General features: G+C 41.4%; 2 protein-coding genes across 6 annotated transcripts in view; one reads left to right on the top strand and one right to left on the bottom strand.

Annotated features, from left to right (window-relative positions):
• Nucleotides 1-12144, top strand: part of RAD52 (RAD52 homolog, DNA repair protein) — a 34072-nt gene extending 21928 nt beyond the window's left edge. Inside the window, exons 6-12 of one of the 5 annotated variants that reach the window (XM_043565054.1) lie at nt 257-375; nt 1229-1304; nt 8797-8993; nt 9137-9276; nt 9913-9993; nt 10585-10800; nt 11419-12144. In XM_043565054.1, coding sequence (XP_043420989.1) covers nt 257-375; nt 1229-1304; nt 8797-8993; nt 9137-9276; nt 9913-9993; nt 10585-10800; nt 11419-11480 — 891 coding nt within the window. In that variant the 3' untranslated portion in view covers nt 11481-12144. The remainder of the gene's footprint in view (nt 1-256; nt 376-1228; nt 1305-8796; nt 8994-9136; nt 9277-9912; nt 9994-10584; nt 10801-11418) is intronic. The other 4 variants (XM_043565057.1, XM_043565056.1, XM_043565058.1 and 1 more) reach the window with 4 other exon arrangements.
• Nucleotides 12145-12678: 534 nt separating this feature from the next.
• Nucleotides 12679-22336, bottom strand: part of WNK1 (WNK lysine deficient protein kinase 1) — a 160776-nt gene continuing 151118 nt past the window's right edge. The window contains 2 exon segments of the mRNA XM_043565053.1: nt 12679-15676; nt 16183-16370. Of these exon segments, the coding sequence (XP_043420988.1) occupies nt 15359-15676; nt 16183-16370 (506 nt within the window). The 3' untranslated portion in view covers nt 12679-15358.

Below are 22336 nucleotides of genomic sequence, written 5' to 3' on the forward strand. Positions count from 1 at the left end.
TGGGTTAGCTGTATGCCTTTTTTAAGTAAAAGAGGAGGTGGGAAGGGAGAATTGTCTCACATACTTACCAGCAGATAAGATCAAGGACATAGTGCTGGAAATTAATTCTCTTACAGTTCTTGGTGCCCATTCATTTGCCCTTTAGCAAGGCTCCTGAGTCAATATGTGCCCAGTGTGGGCACTGTTCAGGGCAAAAAGAGTTGTGTGACAGGGACACACGACTGCAGCTCTTCATGTTGGGCTCTTCCCCCCACAGGACGGCTCATATCATGAAGATGTGGGCTATGGGGTCAGTGAGGGCCTCAAGTCAAAAGCCTTGTCTTTGGAGAAGGCAAGGAAGGAGGCGGTGACAGATGGGCTGAAGCGGGCGCTGAGGTAAGCAAAAGCTAGAGTCTGACCTGCTTCATTTTGATTCTTGTTTCAGAGAAGTTTTGTTTTGTTTTAGTTTGTTTAGAATGTAATACGTTCATGTGGTACAAAAATCAAAATAACCTGAGTCTCCCTCTCCCCTGTACCTCTTGGCCCCGTTTCCTGTTCTCCCGCATGTCCCCCATGCTGCTTTATGCTTAGTCAGTCTCCCCTCTTGGGAACACATGGTAGAATACTATCTTCTCTGTTCTGTGCTCGATTTTGCACACCCACTGCCTCAGTCATGGATCGGAGACCTTTCCACATGAGTACGAGACAGCTTCCCCATTAAGCAGTTTTTCATTGTGTATGTACAGCTTAGTTACATAGAACAGGGTATTTTGCCTTTTTTTTTTTTTGGCCTTTGAGAATTGAAGTGAATTGAATCACTAGAAAAACACATGTATGAATGAACATCCACTACAAACTTGCGGTACATAATCAGGCATCCCGAGTGAAGAGCTTTTGTCAGGGAGGATTGTGCTCTAAGTGTGTGTAGCCCACTGTTGCTGGGGAATTGGAGCAGTCCTCAGAAGAAATCTCTGCTCTGGAATTGGTGCTCCACGGCAGGAGGTAGCTAAGGAGTCTTTTCATAGTCCTTGCCTCTTGCTGAGGGCAGGGATGGTGCTGTATTCTGAGAACCTAAAACTAAAGCAGTGCATGAATGTGGCAGGTGCTCAGTAAACATTTTTGGATGTATATTAGGGTCCTTCTCTGCCACAGTTGAGAAGCAACTTGCACAGAGATTCTAACTGTGTTCTCTGATATTACCATGTAATAATTCTCAAACTGTTTCACTCTTTTTTTTCCTTACTCTTAGAAGTTTTGGGAATGCACTTGGAAATTGTATTCTGGACAAAGACTATCTGAGGTCACTAAATAAGCTTCCACGCCAGGTATGTTAGAAATGGATGAATGGAATGCATTGCAGTAAAGATATTACTGATTCCCTTGTGTCATGGGTGACTGTTTGGGGATGGAGAGAGAAGAAGGGGAGACTCAGCCCTTTAGAGGGTCTGGAATGTGTATTTCTGACTTGTTTGAATATCAGAGCAACAGGAACCAATGGCCTTGTTTTACAGATGAGGACATTGAAGCCCAGAGAATGTATGCTAGTTGTTTCTTCTACATGGAGTGCTGTGTTCGGGAATGGTCTGAGAACCCTGCAGCACCACCATTTCTTAGAAACACTGAGAACCACACCTCTTCCACCTTCTTGCTTTTCCTTAGCTGGAGTGGATTTAAGGTGTAGATCCTCTTGTTTCCGTCTCTGCCTATCGCACGAGCTGAGCCTTTGCGAGAGAGGGGTCTGGAAATCGTGTATCCCCTGTAGTCACTCTTGGCCTGGGCTGAGTCGGGTTCTGGAATGTTCCTGGTGCCTGGAGGAGTGGCTGCCTTCCCCATGACATTCTCTGAGGCCCCGGGGAGCATTCCCTGTCTTGTACTCGAGGGGTCTTGGGGTGGAGACCCTAACAGAGGCGTGTGTCAATTGGCATCTGTCAAAACTCCACTCTTTCCCTTGTTAAGATCCTTTTACACGTTATTAGGCTTGTATTTTCTTAAGGCCTTTTGCATCTGTGTTTGTTAGGGATATCACTCATAGGTTTTTTTTCCTCTCTTTTTTAAATTGTGGTAAAAAACACATAACAAAATTTACCATTTTAGCCATTTGTAAGTGTACAGTTCACTGATGAAACAGATCTCCAGAACTTTTTAATCTTGAGATACTGCAACTCGATACCCAAAACACAGCTCCCCTTTCCTCCTTCTCATAGCCCCTGGTTACCACATTCCACTTAACTGTCTATGAATTTGACTACTTTAGATGCCTCATGTAAGTGGAATCATGCTGTTTGTTTTTTTTGACTGACTTATTTCATTTAGTGTAATGTCCTCGTTTCATCTATGTTGTGGCCTGTTGATTTGTTGATGATTTTTCTCTTGCTGCTTCCAAGATTTCTCTTTGTCTTTGACTTTTTAAAAATTGAGATATAAGTGACATATAACATTATTTTAGTTTAGGTATACAACATAATAATTTGATATTTGTATATGTTATGAAATGAATGACATAATAAGTCTCATTAACATCCATCACCATACCTAGTTACACATTGTTTTATGATAACTTTTAAGATTTACTCTTTTAGCAACTTTCAGATATACAATACAATATTATTAGCTACAGTCACTATACTATACATTACATTCCCATGACGTATTTTTATAACTGGAGGTTTGTACTTTTTGACCCCCTTCACCCATTTTGCCTGTTACCTACTGTATCCCTGGCAACCACCAATCTGTTCTCTGTACCTATGAGCTCTTTTTTTTTTTTCTCCTGCAGATTCTGCATATAAGTGAGATACAATGTTTGTCTTTCTCTATCTGACTCATTCCACTTAGCATAATGCCCTTGAGGTGCATCCACTTTGTGGCAAATAGCAAGTTTCCTTATTTATGGCTGAGTAATATTCCATTGCATGTGTACTACATTTTCTTTATCCATTCATCCGTGGATGGACACTTAGGTTATTTCCATATGAACATGGGGAGCAGATATGTTTTTGAGTTAGTGTTTTTGTTTTCTTTGGATAAATATCCAGAAGTGGACTTGGTGAATCACATGGTAGTTCTATTTTTAATTTTTTGAGGAACCTCCATACTGTTTTCCACAGTGGCTGCACCAGTTTTCATTCCCACCACTAGTGCACAAGGTTTCACCTTTCTCCACATCCTTGCCAACGCTTTTTATTTTTTTGATAATAGCCACTCTGACAGGTGTGAGGTGATATCTCATTGTGGTTTTGATTTGCATTTCCCTGATCATGAGTGATGTTGAGTATCTTTCCATGTGTCTGTTGACCATCTATGTGTCTTCTTTGGAAAAATGTCTATATAGATCCAGTTCCCATTTTTTAATTGGATTGTTTATTTTCTTGCTATTGAGTTCTTTACATATTTTGGATATTAACTCCTTATTGATTATATCATTTACAAATTTAAAAAAATATATAATTTGTTGTCAAATTGGCTTCCATACAACACCCAGTTCTCATCCCAACAAGTGCCCTCAATGCCCATCACCCACTTTCCCCTCTCCCCTACGCCCCATCAACCCTCAGTTTGTTCTCTGTATTAAGAGTCTCTTATGGTTTGCCTCCCTCCCTCTCTGTTTGTAACATTTTTCCCCCTTCCCTTCCCCCATGGTCTTCTGTTAAGTTTCTCAAGATCCACATATGAGTGAAAACATATGGTATCTGTCTTTCTCTGACTGACTTATTTTGCTTAGCATAATACCCTCCAGTTCCATCATTTACAAATATTTTCACCCATGCAGTAGGTAACCTTTTCATGTTGACAGTTTCTGTTGCTATACAAAAGCATTTTAGTTTGATGTAGTCCTGCCTGTTTATTTTTTCTTTTGTTGGCTCTGCTTTGGTGTCACATTCAAAAAGTCATCACCAAAACCAGTGTTAAGGAGCTTATCACCTGTGTTTTTTTCTAGGAGTTTCATGGTTTCAGGTCTTACACTCATGTCTGTACTTCATTTTGTGTATATTTGTATATTGTGTCAGATAGTGGTCTGGTTTCATTCTTTGCACAGGCTATCCATTTTTCCAACACCATTTATTGAAGAGACTGTCCTTTTGACATTGTACATTCTTGGCATCTTTGTCATAAATTTGTTGATCATATAAACGGGTTTATTTCTGAGCTCTCCTTTCTTTTCCATTGATCTGTGTATCTTTATGAAAATACTGTTTTGGTTACTATAGCTTTGTAATATAGTTTGAAATCAGGTAGCATGATGCCTCCAGCTTTGTTCTCAATATTGCTTTGGTTATTTGGGGTCTTTTGTGGTTCCATACAAACGTTAGGATTGTTTGTTCTATTTCTGTGGAAAATGCCGTTGGCATTTTGATAGGTATTACATCGAATCTGTAGATTGTTTTGGGTTGTTTAGGCATTTTAACAATATTAATTCTTCCAATCCATACCATGAAATACCTTTCCAATTGTTCTTCAGTTTCCTTCATTAGCGTCTTGTAGTTTTCAGTGTATGGGTCTTTTACTTCCTTGGTTCATTTATTGCTAAGTATTGTATTCTTTTTGATGCAATTGTAAATAGGTTTGTTTTCTTAATTTCTCTTTCTGGTAGTTTGTAACTAGTGTGTTGTCTTTGACTTTTGGCAGTTTGATTATAATGTGTTTTGGTGTGAGCCTCTTTGGGTTTAGTTTAGTTAGCCTCTTTGGGCTTCTTGAATTTATACATATTCTTTCCTCAGATTTTGGAAGTTTTGGGCCCATTATTTCTTCAGATAATCTCTCTGCCCCTTTCTCTTTCTCTTCTTCTGAGATTCTTGTAATATATAGTGTGACAAGTGTCCTATAGGCCCCCTTAAGCTTGGTCATATTTCTGCATTCTTCCTTTGGTTTGCTTCTCTGAGATGATTTCAAATGACCTGTCTTCCTGTGGGCTGATCCTTTCCTCTGTCAGATCGAGTTTGCTGTAGAATCCCTCCAGTGAATTTTTCAGCTGTTACTATATTTTTCAGCTCTGGAACTTGTTAGTTGCTATTTAATAGTTTTTCTTTGTTGATGTTCTCATTTCATCCATGCATCATTTTCCTAAATTTCATTAGCTGTCTGGGTTCTCTTTTAGCTGATTGAGCATTTATGATAGTTATTTTAAATTCTTTGTTAGGCAGTTTATAGATTGCATTTTTTTTAGAGTCTGTTTTTGGAGTTTTATTTTGTTACTTTGTTTGGTCCACATTTCCCTGTTTCTTTAAATGCCATATGATCTTTTGTTGAGATGTGGCATTTAAGAAAACAACCACCAGTCCCATTCTTTATGTACTGGTTTTGTGCAGGGGAAGAACTTTACCAGTTGGCCCACCTAGAGGTTCTAGGACCTCTCAAACCTCTTATGATCTCTTTCTCCTCCTGGCATCTCACTGCATAACTGTAGCTCCAAGGTGTTCTTGTGCTCATCTCTGTTTTTAGTGGCTTTCAAACTCTGTTGCTGGTCTCATCATTGTGCTGAGTCAGGTGAGACAGAAAGCAATGCCATGGGCAGCTCTAGACAAGCCACAACATTGGATGCACAGTCTACTCCTTTGTTTCCATCCCAGAGGAAGAGCTCAGTACGTGAGGTCTCTTCCTGGTTGTGCTACTCACTGCTGGGTAGGGGCAGGGGCGGGGCACAAGTGGCCACGCAAAATGCCAGGAGTTTTCCTACCCCTTTTGCTGGAATCTTGTCTTGGTTTTATGCTGGCTTGAGGCCTGTCGCTTCTTAGCTGGTCACCGGGGTTCTCAGAAAGGTATTCTAGTTTGTATCTTGGTAACTCAGTGTCTCTAGGGGAAGGGCCCGTGGAGCTTCTGAGTCTACCATTCTGCTAACATCCTCCCTTTCTTTTTTACTCTTAGTTTTTAAATGAATTAAAAAAATTTTTTTTTAATGTTTATTTATTTTTGAGAGAGAGACAGAGCACAGGCAAGGGAGGGGCAGGGGGGGGTACATAGAATCCAAAGCAGCCTGCAGGCTCTGAGCTGTCAGCACAGAGCCTGACGTGGGGCTTGAACTCAGGAACCGTGAGATCGTGACCTGAGCCGAAGTCGGAGGCTTAACCGACTGAGCCACCCAGGTTCCCCAGTTTTTAAGTGAATTTTTAAAATGAAGTGCAAATTATACACAGAAAACTGTATAATTCATAATGGCACAGCCTGATGAATATTTAGTAGTGAACACAGCTATTTATCTCCCAGATAAAAAAACATTACCAGTACCCCAAAGCCCCCATTTGCCACTCCAATTCACTACCTTGACTTCTCTTTTGAAAAGTAACTACTGTCCAGACTTCTCTATTCTGTTAGCCTCATAGATTTCCTTCCCTTCCCTTTCATTTCTTTTTCTTTTCTTTCTTTTCTTCCTCTCTTTCTGTAATATACACCCAGTGTGGGGCTCAAAGTCACAACCCTGAGATCAAGGATTGGATGCTCTACCAACTAAGCCAGTCAGGTGCCCCAGTCTTGTAGGTTTTTTTTTGTTTTTGCACTTTATATAAATGAAATTGTATAGTTTGTGCTTTATAAAAATCCATTGAAGTGTTAACATGTACATATAAACATGTAGAAAAGTACACATATCATAAATGTTCAGCTTGATGAGCATAGCCATAGAACCATCTGAAATCAAATCAAAATATTATCAATGTCCCAGAAGCCTCAATAGTGTTCCTTGCAGTGACTGCAAAGCTCTCCCCTCCTCATCACTACTAAGGAAAACCTCTTTTAACAATATAGGTCAGTTGGCCTTTTTGCACCTTGGGGAATCAAACAGTATGAACTGTTTTGTGTCTGGCTTTCAATTGACATGTTTGTGAGATTCACTCATGTCACATGTAGCATTTTCATTGCTGTATACTTTTCTATTGTGTGAATATAGCACAGCTCATTTTCCCATTCTGTCTAATAGACGGAGTTTTGGAGTAGTTTTTGGTTGTTTTGAATAGGGCTGCGGTTAGCATTCTTGCATGTCTTTTGGTGCATACACACCCATTTATCTTGGGAATGAATTATTGGGTTGGGTCAGAGAATAGGCATATGCTTCGTTTTAGATCTTTCCAGTGTTCATTGTGGTTGTATTAATGTACACTCCTGCACCGTGGTTTATAGTTTCAGCTGTTTCAGGTCTCTGGCAGCACTTAGCATTGTGAGTCTTTCAAACTTTTTTCAAAGTTCATTTGTTTTTTGTAGTAAAATATATATAACAAAACTTATCATCTTAACCATTTTAAGTGTAGTTAGTGGTGTTATAAACCTTCCTTCTGTTGTACAGCTGTCACCACTGTCCATTTCTAGAACTCTCTTTTTACCAAACTGAAAGTGTAACAGTAGCTTCCTGCTTCCTTTTCCCTGTAGCCCCTGGCAGCTGCCATTCTACCTTCTGCCTCGTTTTTTTGACTACTCTAAGTATGTACCTCCTGTACATGGAATCATACATATTTGCTCTTTTGTGACTGGCTTATTTCACTTAGCATAATGTCCTCAGTGTTCATCTGTGTTGCATACGCTATTTTATTTTATTATTTAAAAATTTTTATTTTTACATAATCTCTACACCCATTGTGGGGCTCGAACTCATGACCCCAAGATCCAGAGTTGCATGCTCCACCTACTGAGGCAGCCACGTGCCCCAAGCTCATTTATTTTTAACCTACTATTTACTTTCCAATGTAGATTAGAAATTTCATAATGTAGTGAAATTATTTTCAGGTTATTAATTACAAATTTTATTTTTTTGAGAGAGAGAATCCTAAGCAGGCTCCACAGCACATTGCCCAATGCAGGGCTCAATTTCATGATCGTGAGATCATGACCTGAGCTGAAATCAAGAGTCATTCGCTTAACTGACTGAGCCACCAGGTGCCCCTCAGATTATCTTTATTAAAATTAGCATCCAGGGGCACCTGGGTGGCGCAGTCGGTTAAGCGTCCGACTTCAGCCAGGTCACGATCTCGCGGCCCGTGAGTTCGAGCCCCGCGTCAGGCTCTGGGCTGATGGCTCAGAGCCTGGAGCCTGTTTCCGATTCTGTGTCTCCCTCTCTCTCTGCCCCTCCCCCGTTCATGCTCTGTCTCTCTCTGTCCCAAAAATAAATAAATGTTGAAAAAAAAATTAAAAAAAAATAAAATAAAATTAGCATCCATATGAATCGAGACAGTTCTCCCAAGTGAAAAGCTCTGGGTTTCTATAGTGCTCAGGGCCTGGAAGTAGAACATATTGCCAAATGCCATGAAGTACAGTTAGTTCTCACATTTGGTGAGATGCAGGAACTACCCTAAATTGGGAGACGTCAGTGCTTTCCAAGTCTTCTTCCTCCTGTCATTTGAAGGACACTTAGTTGTGCCGTAGTAACCTGTGAGTGTTGTACTGAGGAGAGTTGTATTTTGGGGGAAGTCCTGGAAGAAAGGCCAGAGAAAGTACAGGCCTCCACAAGGAGTATGTGTGATCATTTCCACGAAAAAGAGACAAAAAGTAGACAGCATCAGACAGATCCAGCTGCCCACGAAAGATTCAAATTAGGATATATAGAACATTTGCCTTGAATCATAAAGTAAGATTCCTTTTTACCAAAATTTGATTACTACAGAAAGGTATAAAGTAGAAAATGAAATTGTTTTACTTCTCCCATATAATTAAAAATGTTAGTTGAAGCACAGATCGAAGTATGGATCCTTTGTCTCAGCTTCTCAGGATCTAGAGGGCACGATGGATAGTGGATGGTCAAATACCATTTTCCAGGAATCTAGACCTTGAAGGCAGGGAAAAGGAAGGGGAAGTGTACTTGGAAGAAGTTATTTACCTCCTTTCTTCCCTTATTAGTTGCCTCTTGAAGTGGATTTAACTAAAGCAAAGAGACAAGATTTTGAACCCTCTGTGGAACAAGCAAGATACAGCAGCTGCCGGCAGAACGTGACTCTGGGACCCCCAAAACCACAGGAGGTGATCTCCCCTTGCAAACCAAGCCGCTCAGATGATCCCCACGTCGTGAAACAGGAAGACAAGGCTGGCAGCTCCCGGTATGAGGCCTCGGTTCCCTCTCTTTCTCTTCTCAGTCTTCGTGACCTCCATTTTCACCTCCTGAGCTAGCAGACTGGTCTGTGTCCTCCCTCAGGAGTTTACTTCGTTAACTCAGCCCCGCCTTATTGCTCTTCTGATGCAGAAGCCTGGCCTCCGCCATGGAGAGCGATGCCACGTACCAGCGGAAGCTCCGGCAAAAACAGTTGCAGCAGCAGTTCCGGGAACAAATGGAGAAACAGCAAGTACAACTATCTGCTCCATCAGTGGAAAAGAAGAATCAGGGTGTGTGAGGAGGATGGGAGCGGAGGCCCTGGGGAGGTGTCCCGAGGGACTAGCCTGATCCTCTGCCAGTATGTATGGTTACGTCCAAACCAGAACTCAGTAGGACATCAGGTCAGGATAGAGTCTAAGCAATTAAGACTCTATGAAATCCTGCCATGCATTTCCCCATTTCTAAAGACGCCCTCATGTATCTTCAGGGAAGGAAAGGGGCCTTGACATAATCTAGAACTAGAAATTTTAGGGTATATAACTTTTTTTTTCCCCTTTCAGCTACTTTGGCCATCTCCGTATTAGAAAGCTTTTCTGAGTCGTCTGTGAACATGAGGCAAAATTGTTTGAAGAGAATTGTCTTTCCCAGAGAGTAGAAACAAAGGGCTTATCCCAGACCAACTGGATAGTTGCTTTAGAAGAAATGAACCTTGTTTTCTCCCCAATTTAGTGAGAAGAAAAGAGAATCGTGATTTTAGCCTCATGCAGATCTGTATGTAGGTAGGAATGGGACCAGGAATCTTGGATCTATTGGCTGTGCCAGGAACCAGCGTAACTCTAGGCAGCTTTGCACTTCTGAGGTGCTCCCTCCAACAACTGAGTGATTCTGATTTTGTCCTCTCTCGCTCGCTCTCCTGTGAACTGTAGCAGCACCGCCAGCACTTCCTGTGAAGCACAGCACCCCCATGACTGTTTCTGAACCACACACGGAGAAAGACTTCCTCACAGGTCAGTAGGAGCTAAAGGAATGACTTAAGTATTAATATACGTACTTATTATTATTTTTTAATGTTTATTTTTTTTTTTGAGAGAGACGAGTGTGAGCGAGGGAGGGGCAGAGAGAGAGAGGGAGACATAGAATCTGAAGCAGGCTCCAGGCTCTGAGCTGTCAGCACAGAGCCCAATGCGGGGCTTGAACCCACGAACCGTGAGATCACGACCTGAACCGAAGTCTGATGCATACCGACTGAGCCACCAATGTAGGTACTTATTAAATGAAACCTACGAAATGCACTTTTGGTAGTCACTAATACATTTTAAGAGAGACATAAAAATCCTCATTTTAATCTTATAGCCCCACAAAGTTTTAGAAAAAGAGAGGACACGTAATGGACTGCAGGCAGTTCTGACAGCACACACTCAGCTCCTCTATGGTCCTAAGAGAAACTCTGGCATACTTTTAGTGGACAGGGAGAGAGAAGTTCCAAAAGCTGTCATAGTCCACTCACGACATGGAATTTCTTATGACGTTTTTCCCAGTGCTTTGTGAGAACACTTCTTTGTTGATGCTGCGTTTTCCCACGATCTCTGTCCTTGCAGACAGTCTTGGAATGTGGGATATGGATCCAGATGCAGAGGACAGTGATGTGAAGCCCTTGTCTAGGCCAGAACCACTCCAGACCCCTGCCACACCAGTCCTGAAACACCAGGTGGTGACCTGGAATAGGACCCCACAGGACCTCTGTCACCAGGATCCACAAGCAAAATCTGGACCCAGACAACTCCAAACTCACAACAGTAACCAAGAGATAACAGGTAGCGAGAGTGTTCAGCAACAAAAATTGAAGGGAGAACTTGGGTTAATTTTTTGCATTTTAAAGAAAGAATGATGAATTCCATTTTAAGAAGTTGTGTAATATTATGCCAGAGGAATATCAGTGTAAGGAAATGAAAGATAACTGGCTTATATGCCAGAACTTTTCCTCTGGGGGCCCTGACTTCAGGTGTAACTCCTTATAACCCTTGATAGTAGTAGGAAGCTTAAGCATGACTGACTGAAGAACTTTATCTATTAAAGTAGGCCCATCATGTTTGGTATTGCAACTTGATCTAGAGATAACACAAAGATCTACCCTCATAACAATTTTTATTCATCTTTTAGGTTTAATGTTTATTTTTGAGAGAGACCACGCGTGCACAAATGAATGGGGGAGGAGCAAGGGGGGGTGTTGGCAGTGAGGCAGAGGATTTGAAGCAGGTTCTATACTGACAGCAGTGAGCGCGAACTCACGAAGCATGAGATCGTGACCTGAGCCATAGCTGGATGCTCAACTGAGCCACCCAGCTGCCCCACTGGCCTTTCAAATTTTAGCTGTCAGTTTCTTATTTTAAAATCATGGCAGTCATATTTAAATGATTTTTTTTCTTCCATAGTAAACTGTGATTTCTATGACAAGAACCAAGACTTGAAGAAAAGGAAACTGGATCCATCTTAACTGAGGCTCCGGTCACATCATTGGACTTTGTCACAAAAGGGACTTTCGAAAACTACTTTTTGGTCATGAAATTGTTCATCATTCCTAGGGAATGAGCTTTATTTCCAAGGATTTACCTTGCTTCATTCTGAACTTTACCTGAGGATTTGAGTGTTGGAGCCTACTGCAGACAGAGCAGAGCAGTCAGAAAGCCCTTTTAAAAAGCTTGTCACACACTGCAGTGGGGAGGCTCTACGACTGAACACCTTCTCTCTGGCTCTTGAGGCTCTTCTCTATTTATTCCTAAGCTCTTACATTAGTAAGTATAGGCATTTCAGGAGTCATCAGTGGCTACCTGCCTTCAAGCAATATAAGCCATACTATGAAGCACGGACTTTAACCACAACCTATATCAAGTTATTGTTAATGTCTGTCTTCTTTGAACTTTAGGTCTCCACATTTACTGCTGTCCACACCACACTGTGTATCCTAAGAACAAAGACTAGAGTGGGGTTTCGCTACTTTGCATCAATCCAGCCTGCCATCTTCATCTATGATAATCTCTCCTTTATAGGTTTATGAAGTCACTGTCCTGTGGTTTTTTTCCTTATCAAGGGAATGATCTAGGACCAAAGAAAAGGCATTTTAAGAAAGTAAAATAAATTCTTTTTAACAAAAAATGTAAGTAGGTGTTTATATTTTTGAATTTCACGTGTGAAGGTGGCTTTGTATCTCAAAAAATGTTTTTTTCGTATAGTTTCAGATGTTTCATAATTCTTCCCCCCAAATAATGAGTTTGCAGGTTTACTTTTTAAGTAAAACAGTAGCTTGGGCTGTGCCTTTGATCTTCACGCTGTGGCTTTTATAAATTTTTGCATCAAACACCCATCTGTGGGAAGCTATGAACCCGAGGCAAGGAATTCCTGAAGTACAGGAAGGCAGCCGTTTCTGTTCCTTCGGAACATGATGTAGCTTACCCCGATTTTCCTTGTACCTTACTACCTCGTTACATGGATTTGGTCATATGTTCATCTTTTGATTTTGACACCCTTACCACTTTCATCAGAAAAAATCTTTTTCTGAAGCATAATCTTAGTTTAGTTCAGGACTGCTAAAGAGGTCCTGGAGTTAGGAATCTAGTTATATAAATTGTACACAACTCAAAAGTGAGCTAATGAGATCATGAAAAAGGAATTTGCTGGAAATGAAAGCCCACAGCTCAACAAAAGCAAGTTTGGTTTATTTGAATGGTTTCATTAAATAAGTCTACAAAGGTAACAAACTGAAGCACAAAGCGCAATCTTACAAGAAGCGCAACACCCAGAGTTAGTGCAAAATGTACAATTAACGGCTGCTGAGAAACCCCCAAGGTTTGAATTTAGTTTATTTGTTTTTCTAAACAGTGTACATTGTTAAATAATGTAAGGAAAACATTTATAATTCAGAAAGATTTTTGTAATGTGGAAAAAGATACTCAAAGTGTACTATTAACACAAAAATAATTTAAACAGTTCAGTAGCGCTAGTTCATTCCTCTAGGCTTCAGTTATTTCATCCACAGGAGGGAAGAAAAATCAACAGTAAATAAAACCAGTTCTTACTTTTTGTGTGTAAGTGAAGAGATCTCAAAATTAAGCCAAAATAACAAAAAATAATGTGCTGCATTTGGTTCCCTCGTTCCTCCAATAGAAAGTATAGTTTCATTCATCTTAGGTGGTCCGTTTCTCATTTACTCAGCACCTTCTTTGTTCTATTCTTACTCTTACCATCTCCCCAAGGATCTTAAGCAGAGAATAAATAAGTAAACAGCTTTGAAGTAGGGCTTGGAACCCCTGTTAATTTCTACTTTCCTAAACCTTCAGCTCTCATTTGCGTCTTTGGGACCTAGGCTAACTTAATACAGGACCCATGAAGGAACGGCAGGACAGGACAGCCAACCAGGCTCTTCCTATTGTGGGGATTCCTGGGATGTGCCAGTTGAGGTGGGTCAGAGATCAGAACTATGTTAATTTCCCAACTCAAGTGAAAAGAAGCACCCCCTAAATTAAGAGTTCTAGCTTCTTTCCCCATCTTCAGAGATAACAGAGATCTAAACATAGCCAATTAGGAGTATTTCCTGAAAGCTCTGAAAATAACAGAACTGCCCATTACAACTAGGCATAGCACTAAATAATACTGATTGGTTGCAGTTATTACTTAAGGGGAGTATTTGTTTATATGAAAATGTGAGAATATCAGTTGCAATTCTAGAAAAAGAGGTGGCACAACAGACTTAGGATTCTGCAACCATCTGGACATCACATAGGAAATGAGTAGGAATAAGCACTCTTTCTTACAATGCTTAATTCAGATGTGGGTCCACTTTCCACAAAATACAGTACCCCAAGCTGGGAAATGCAGGAGACATTTGCAACAAGAGGAAAGCAATCCATACAGTTTTTCTTAGAGCAACTTTCTCCATCTGTGACTCTTCACTATCAGTTTCCCAACTTAAAAACTAGCCCCCACTCCCTTTATATTCAGCCATTTCTACTAGGTCTTGTCTGTTCCAGCCTGGCTCAAGTAAGGCTTATGGCACCCACAGGCCAGGCATCACATATCTTCATAACAAGTTTGTTCTCCCATTCTTAGTCTTCCTTTTTCTTCATTTATCACACACCACCCTTACTCTTTTAAATTGTCCAATTTTGTTACGAAACCCCTCCTCACTGTTCCTGAAACAGAACTTTCTGCTTTCAACCACTGATGTCAACTTAACTTCTCACCCTGCTCATCTTACACCTGCTCTAGACAAAATTGAATGACTTAAAAGAAAAAAAAAATACTCTTTCAGTTTCCCTTTGGCATAATCCTCTGCTGGGGTCACATGGACCTATTATCCTTCCATACGCCCTCTGCTGATTTGGGGTCTGATGAGAAGTTGGTGCTAATGGCAGAAGCAGTAGAAGTCCAAGGCACTAAAATATCCAGCAAGCAATACTGGGAGAACAGAAGTATTCAAGTACAGTAATTTATACAATCTTACATTCACATTTATTTATCTACTACAATGGAAATACAAAGGAAAAAGCTAAAGTGTCTCAATAAGTAAAGGACAGAGCTTGCTTTTTTTCAACTTTTTAAACCTTTCGTATTTTACTCTTAAAACTACTGTTGTCCAACAACATTTATATATCACAGTGTTTCCACATCAAAACTGATGGCAAAGTTACATGTCCGCAGGGAACTTAATTTTTTTTCCTAATTGCTAATGCTGCAGTCAAAGCTGCTAATATCATTTGCTTAAAAGCACTAATGACCTATCATAAGAAAGGGTTGAAACCTCAGTCCCCTGGTGTTTTTCACTGGGTTCTAAAGAGCAAAAAGAAAGAAAGAAACAAAAGAAGAAACAAAGAAAGAAAAAAAAAAAAGGGGGGGGGAACAGGGTAGGAGAGAGCCCAATAGGTTTTTTGTTTGTTTTTTTGTGTTGTGGTTTGGATTCTTGAGGGAATAAGGGATTTGGGGTGGGTACCAACATTAAGAGCTCCACCCACTTGAAAATCCAGATGGGGTTTGGTTTTTCCACTGACTGAGCTCTCTTGTGGCTTTCTGATAAATGATTCTCTTTCCTAGCCCTTGCTATTGGGTGTAGAGAACAGGAAAGCATAGTTTGAAACTGCCTCATCACAAGAAAGCTGCTCTTTCCCTCTTGTTCCACTCCAATAAATGGTGAAGGGGGAGGGAGATTCTCAATTCTGAGGGCTCTAAGCGGTATTAAAAACATTCCTTTCTGGCAAGAAATAACCAGTTAAATGCAGCACTAGTAGTTAGTATATAGGCTACTTTCCCATTCCCCCCTCCCGCCCACCCCTCAGCATTCCATCTCCTGCCCCCAAATCTACTCGGTTAATGTCTCTAGGTCTAAGTGGTCCGCAAGTTGGAACCTGGGGGGTTGCTGATGGATTTCTGCAAATTGCTGATGTTGAAATTCTGTAAGGAGGCAGTTCCCACAGGTTGGAACTGGCCAAGTGGCTGTGGTGTTGGGCCACCTGTCCCACTCCACTGAGTGCCAAAGGGGGGAGCTGGAAAACCGTACTGCTGTGGGGGGCACATGGACTTGGTGAAGTGACCTAGAGAGGTAGCTGATGCAGCAGAGATGGGGGCAGAACCACCCAGGTTTGAGGTCATGGAGATGCACAGCTGACCAGGTGCGGAGAACTTCCTTGCCATTCCAGGGCCCTGAAAACAAAACAACTACATGTAAAGTCCAGTGTGGGTGTAACCCATGGGTGTGAAATGGGTAGTACTGAAATAAAATTCTAGGACTGGGGCTGGTCTAATCTTACAGGGTATAGCGAAACCAAAACTCGCACCAAACCTTCCATAATAATTATCGGCTTTTTATACTTAACATGTTAGGGTAGAATAACTATTCTGATTGGAAGTGGGCAGAGTCATGTGCTTGTGTACATATGCGTATGTAGTTCAAGGCTTCGAAAGAAAGGGGGAGAAAAAACTTTAGTTGACAAACAGGGAGCTAGAAATTCAGGGAAGAAAAATAAAAGGGCAACCGGGTGATTTTTGTTTGTTTCTAAAGGGGTTAAAAGTCATGAGCTACTACAGAAGGCTGTGACATGAAATGTTAAGCACTAGCCTGGGTACTTGATATCCTCTCTGAATTCAGATGTGTGCTAAGTGATACTCTTGACAGATTAGGAAAATGGCAAGAAGGGAAGAAGACTTGCCTCATAATTCATGTGTCCTTTGCTTCCTCTCCTGCCTGAAAGATTCATGGCATCTCGGGCCCAATTGTCTACCAACTTGTGCAGATCATCTGTGAATGTGCCCTTCCTGCTGGACGTCATGGCAGGAGGCTGAGCTTGGGCGGCTTGGCTGTTCACTGTTCCCCCGACAGTATTTGTGCTGCTGGTCCCTAGGATTAAAAGAAGCAACAGAATACAACCATTAAAAGGAGGTTGGGTTTTGGCTTCAGGAAGAGGGAAAACTTCACAGGATGATGAATGGCAAGCCACTGAATGGGGAGAGGATGAGTTGGGAAGCCATGCAAGACGGGAAGGTTCCAAGGTCTTGTTTAGCCAAATGTTTTGGCATAAGAGGGTAATGAAAACAGGTTCTCTTCAGGAGTTGCAGATGAGGCTAAAAAAACTCAAGATGGTGGTAGGCACAAAGGGGAGGGACCCCTTTCTGCCCATTCCCATGGCATCTAGAGTACGGAAAGTAAGTTTCAGTACTCTATTCCCAGCATCACGCTGATGAGGGAGGTGTGGTATGGTCAGTGAGGCTCTAGAATGCTGCAGAATGCAGGGCAAAAGAGGATTTCTCGAGCACTGAGGCAGGGTTAAAGTAGGAGTTAAAGGAAAGCAAAGGTAGATGCTTGGCCCAGGAAAAGATGGGCTTCCCACACCATGTGGATACTGTGCCACAGTCTTTAGCCATTCTTTAACAGAAAGAGGTGATAAAAGAAACAGCATGCTCGGTTCAAAAAACCTTTTTCACCTGGACCCGTACACACAAATTTGTAAACAAACTCGGGAGGAATGAAGGCTTCAACCTCTCCCAGTTGCCTATGAGTTAAGAACCAAGATTAGTCATGAAGAAGGTTCTCTGTGGTGTGCCTGAATCTTTCAACTCCAGGAACACATGGTTTTCCTGAAGATGACCTCAGTCTCAATTGGTTCAATTGGTTTGTGGATTCTCACCCGTTCCCCCCTTTCCCAGGAGAGCAAGCAAGCACTTGTATGTGGAAGCAACAGGAACATTCAGCTGAGGAAGGAGTGCAAAGGGAAGGAGGAAGCTTTGAGGTTATGATGAAGGAATTCTATTTCTATGGTTTGATGAGAAAGGAAGAAGGAGTCTGTGTCCTGCCTGATTTCGGCTCTGCTGGAGGGCACACTGAAGATTATTCGAAGAGGCAAGTTTTAGGGAAGAGGGAAAGAAAAGTCATAATCTTGTTTTTTTTCCCTCACCCCCCACTTTCTTACCAGAATTCACATTTGCTGCAGAATAAATAAAAGCTACTAAGGTAAGTTGTGAGCCACTAGGCCTTAAGATATCCAAATAATGCTGGGGGCTAAATAAATGCATACATTTTCCTGCTTTCCAGGTTGAAGCAGCACCAGAGCACAGCAGCATGCCCGAAGCAACTCTGCCATTTAAAAGCCCTTTATAATCCACTGCTGGTCTCAAGTTTATACCCCACTGCCCTGGGAATGGCACACACAAGCATGTCTGTATTAGAGGAACAGCTAATTCTGAGGTGAAGCTGCAGAGTGAGGAAGGTCACATGCTTCTTACCACCAAGGCAAGACATGGATTACTGCAGTGTGTGTATTAGCTCACTTCTGAGGGCCCACTGGAGCCACAAGGGGATAGCTACTGCACATACAGCGTAAAGGGCAGAGTAAGTTCTCCTGTGGGACAGGAAACCCAAGTGGAAAAGGATAAAAGCACAGGAAACAAACAGCTTTCCTTGAAAAGCAAGAGAGACCGTGGTGGGGAAGCACAGAGTGGGAAGCACAAGCAATGAGGGTGGCAGTCGTGACAGTAATAGAATCCAGAAAGCAAGCGTATCACATGCATGAGGGCTATTTTCCTGTTTGAACAATAACTGCTTGGTGAGCTTGATGATGAGTGAGACAATCAAAATGAAAACCAGAAACAATCACAAGTGAGAACTGTCACAAGCCAAATATGAGAAGCTCAGTAGAGGTGAACACTGCTTATTCACAAAGAGCTCATGCCGGGGTCACACCTCTCTAGTCTCATGCTAGTCGTCTCTGATGCTGTGAGGCTCCTTTACAACCAAATTTCATTCTTCATTTTCATCTGTCTTACACAGTACTGGATTATGAAGGTGGGGTTTATACTATGAGGAGGTTGGCCATACAGTTAACCTTATTCTGGCTTCTGAAAACAGGCTTTCCCATTAAAGAAGGAAACAAACACATCCTTCTCTGACCAGAAATTAATGCCTGGGAAAAGCTGACTACAAAAGCTAGAAGCATGGATAGTGCATTTAGTCCACTTTAGTAGGAAATGGTTTAAAAACACTTATAATACACATATTTTTGAGGATGCTGCTTGCCTTCCAGAGAGTACACTGAGTAGCCTCTAGACCTTTCTCAGTTTTGCTGCAAAGCTCTAGGAAGTAGTATATATTTTACCACCCCAAATCCATTTTTTTCTCCTGCCATAATACATTTCCCCCATGTCCCACCACCAGATCCCATGAACGATAACCTACTATGAGTCACAGCTTATTGCCCAGTACCCCAAATACAGAGTTTTCTGTCTAGGTGGCCGATTGGGTAGGTGAATTGCATGCACGTTAATGAGAAGCCATCAGCCTAAGAAGCCAGACTCTACGAAGTAGTGCTTTTCTCCTCCCCAATCTAGCAGACGCCTCCTGCTGTGATATGAGGATTCGGACTTTTCTGTTTTGACCAGTGCTGATTTTCCAGTGGGAGAACAGCAGCTGGCACATATCTGCTAACTAAAGGGCTCTCCCCAAAGAGCCAGGCATCCCTGATCTCTCTCTCTCTATCATGGGCATCATCAATCCATAATTGTCACAAAGCCAGGATCACAGAGGGTCATCATGTGAGAGCATTGACTAGGAGGTGATTTCTTAATCTGTAAGGATAGCCAGAGGTCAGCAATTAAGCATGTTAAAAAATATATTAGAACAGGGTGCAGAACTAGACAGATGGAAGTTGGGAAATGAGGGTGTTGTGAAGCTTCAGGGTTCCAAGAACTCATGGATAACAGGCTTTGCAATCAAGGACCAAAAATAACAGAAAGAAAAGATAATTACTACAGAGCTGGTTGCAAGGACAGACTTTTTTCACCATCTTCCCTGAAGCACAAAGAGAGAGCAACGTGTTAAAGACAAAGAAACATCAGTGTAAAATATTTAGAATCTCCAAACAACACACAAAGTGCCAGCAAGAGAAAGCAGAAAGAGAGACAGGTTGGTGGGACCTGGGAGTCCCTGCTATGGGTACAGTTCTATGGGACGCAGCTTGCTAGCTGTCAGCCTTCACGTGGTTATCTGATGGCCAGTGGCACCTGGCTGACGGCTGAGCTTCTACCAGTCTTTGTATCTACAAGTAATGCTCTGCACTAAGGTTCTGGGGGAACCTGGGGGAAGAACTCCAGTCTCTCAGGTCTTACGGCTTGAATTTCAAATACCCAAGCAGTCTTTCCACTGACCCCGTCCTACTTTCTGTTTCTCCTGCTGGGTTGTTAAAAAGCACTCGATAAAATGCATTAAACAATTCTACCACAGTAGACTTGACAGTACCATTGTTACAGTTTTGAATCCTTTTAAATCGGCTAATATATTTCCAAATCCTAGACATACATACTAACCCCGTCCCCTCCAGAAAAATTTTTAAAAGTATGTGGAAAACAAGCAACTTTTGAACATAAATAAAGCGTTAAGCCAAGCCGTGCTTCCAAACCATAATCTATTTTGAGAGCACAGAATAACGCATCCCAAACTAAAAAGACCCCACACCTGGTAAATAAATGCCTGTTTTCCTTTCCCTATTTGCTTTAAATCTGCCTTTCGTAATTTGTTTACCAAGGCTTACATGATGTATACTTGTGTGCCTTCAACAGATGTAGGGCCTCTCGTTTTAGACCCAAAAGGAAGTGGTAAGATTTAATATTTCTAACCACTTTCATCTGAACAATAGTGTGCTACCACCTACCTTTAAGAGTGTGGTGAGAATTTATTTAATTAATTAATCTGAAATGTATCACTCACATTGTTCTTCACAAAAAAGCCTTGGTTCTCTTTCTTCCCTCTTTGACGTTTCAGGCTGTATAGCATACAGCAACCTACTTTGAAACACTTGTCTCCTCCTATTAATGCCATCTCATCTTGCCAGCTGGACATATGCTTATTTAAGTGTCAAGGTGCTAACATGCTTGGTCCAGCCTGGTCTAACCAAACATCACACATGCTCTGGAAAACTACCAAACTGGATAATGTCTTCCACCTCCTTCTTTGTTCAATAGTCCTGGATAGTGATACATGAGGCCCAAGGACCTCTGAACCTCAGAAACAGTGATGTCCTTAGCACATGCATTTAAAAAGCACTTCAGTAACCACATCAGAAGTTTGAGGCCTCAGCAGTGAAGATCTTTAACCAAACTCTAACAAAGGTTTTCTACTTGAGCCTGATTTTTGTTTTTAAAAATTTTATTCCAATATACATTTATTGACTACCTACTATGTTTCAGGTAGGCACTGGCTAATTAGAAGAAAATGATGTGTGCTTCCCAAGAGCTACCAGTGTTTGTGCACATGATCTTATTTTCTTGTACAACAGCCCTACGAGAGAGGCATCATCTTTATTTCATATTTGGGGAAGATGGGCTGGGAAATTGGGTGATTTACTATTGTGCCTTGCTTTTAAGAAAGCTAAGAAATCCTAGCAATCATGTTAAAGAGACCATTTTCACTGGCAGGCCCTGGGCTCTGGTTCTTGAGAATAAATGCTTGATCAGAATAACTACACTGAAACCCTTTATGAACTATCAATTTTAGGGAGTTAGAAGGTAAGGGTGGTGAAAGGATCCAATGAAGAGATTCTAGCATCATTTCAATGGACAGATGGCCAGGCTTAATTGAGAAGAAAAAAAAGATTTCAACCTACTCGGAAAAAGAATAAAAAAAATAGGGTGTAATTTTCCCTTGCTGCCAGGATCTAAGTACATTAGTGGTCAAGATGCTTTCTGTCACTTCTAATGCCAAAGCAAGGGGTGGAAGTGAGAAGGACTATGGACTTCATTCAGTCTTTATCCCAAATGACCCTGCAGTCTATACAGCATTACCACCTTTTCTACTCTGTCATGGATCTATAAAGAAGCAATTCTACCAGAAAGTTATTTTGAAGTTTATAGAAACCTGTTCTTATTTCTACATCTTTTATCATAATTAATATAGAGACCCAAACTTCTGAGGGTAATAGTTCAGCCAAGCCACTGAGTAGATGATATACAAAGAGACAAATGAAAATGGACTGCATGAAACATCAGATCCAAGCAGCAGAAAAACAAGGACGAGGAAGGAGTAAAGGTGTTACACACAAAGAGCCAAGCAGGGCGTACTCAGAAATCGGGTCCTCCTGCCACCAGGTTTGAATGTCACCTGCTCAGATGCACAGTTAAACTTCGCACAGCCTGTGAGAGGGGAAAAACAGGGAAGAACAGAGAGAGAAGAGACAGAACACAACTACAAGATGTTAGAAACTTGAGGCTGGAGTGGTGAAATGCGCTAAGATGGCACACAGAAGAACAAGCTTCTAGGGAAATGTCAGATAGGTAGGACAGGAAATATTAGGTCTCAATTCCCTTACTTTGCAAAATGTTGAAGCTTTTCCCAGTGTGAATAATAATGCTAGCTGGTTTGTGCTCCCGGCAAGCAAGCACATTTACCTAGTCCAATGATGATCTACCTTTACTATCTGTGATATTGTGGCAAAAGCACCTAAGCAAGTTACCTAACTCTTCTCTTATTCTTTTCCACCCAGACACCTAAGTTCTTCCAATTCTCGTTCTATCGTTACTAGCAGCGTTCTGCTACAGGAAGGTTTTAAATGATCATTAATAAATAAAACTCTATTTAGGAAGTAGATTACAGGTAACAAATTGAATTGTAGGGCTATTTATCTTAGAATGCTACTCCCATACTTACAAGTTAAAAAAGTCTACACTGGCTAGGCAAATGCATTAGCTTTCAGAAACTGCTAAAACTCCTTAATTTTGGTCCAGGAAATCTCAGTCTAGTATTAAAGCATATGTTGCAAATCCCAAATGAGTCATTAATTTGGTTAAGTCCTCATGTAAGTCACAATACAACCTTTTGCT

The sequence above is a fragment of the Prionailurus bengalensis genome, chromosome B4, assembly GCF_016509475.1.
Source record: "Prionailurus bengalensis isolate Pbe53 chromosome B4, Fcat_Pben_1.1_paternal_pri, whole genome shotgun sequence".
In the NCBI taxonomy this organism is placed as follows: Eukaryota; Metazoa; Chordata; class Mammalia; order Carnivora; family Felidae; genus Prionailurus; species Prionailurus bengalensis.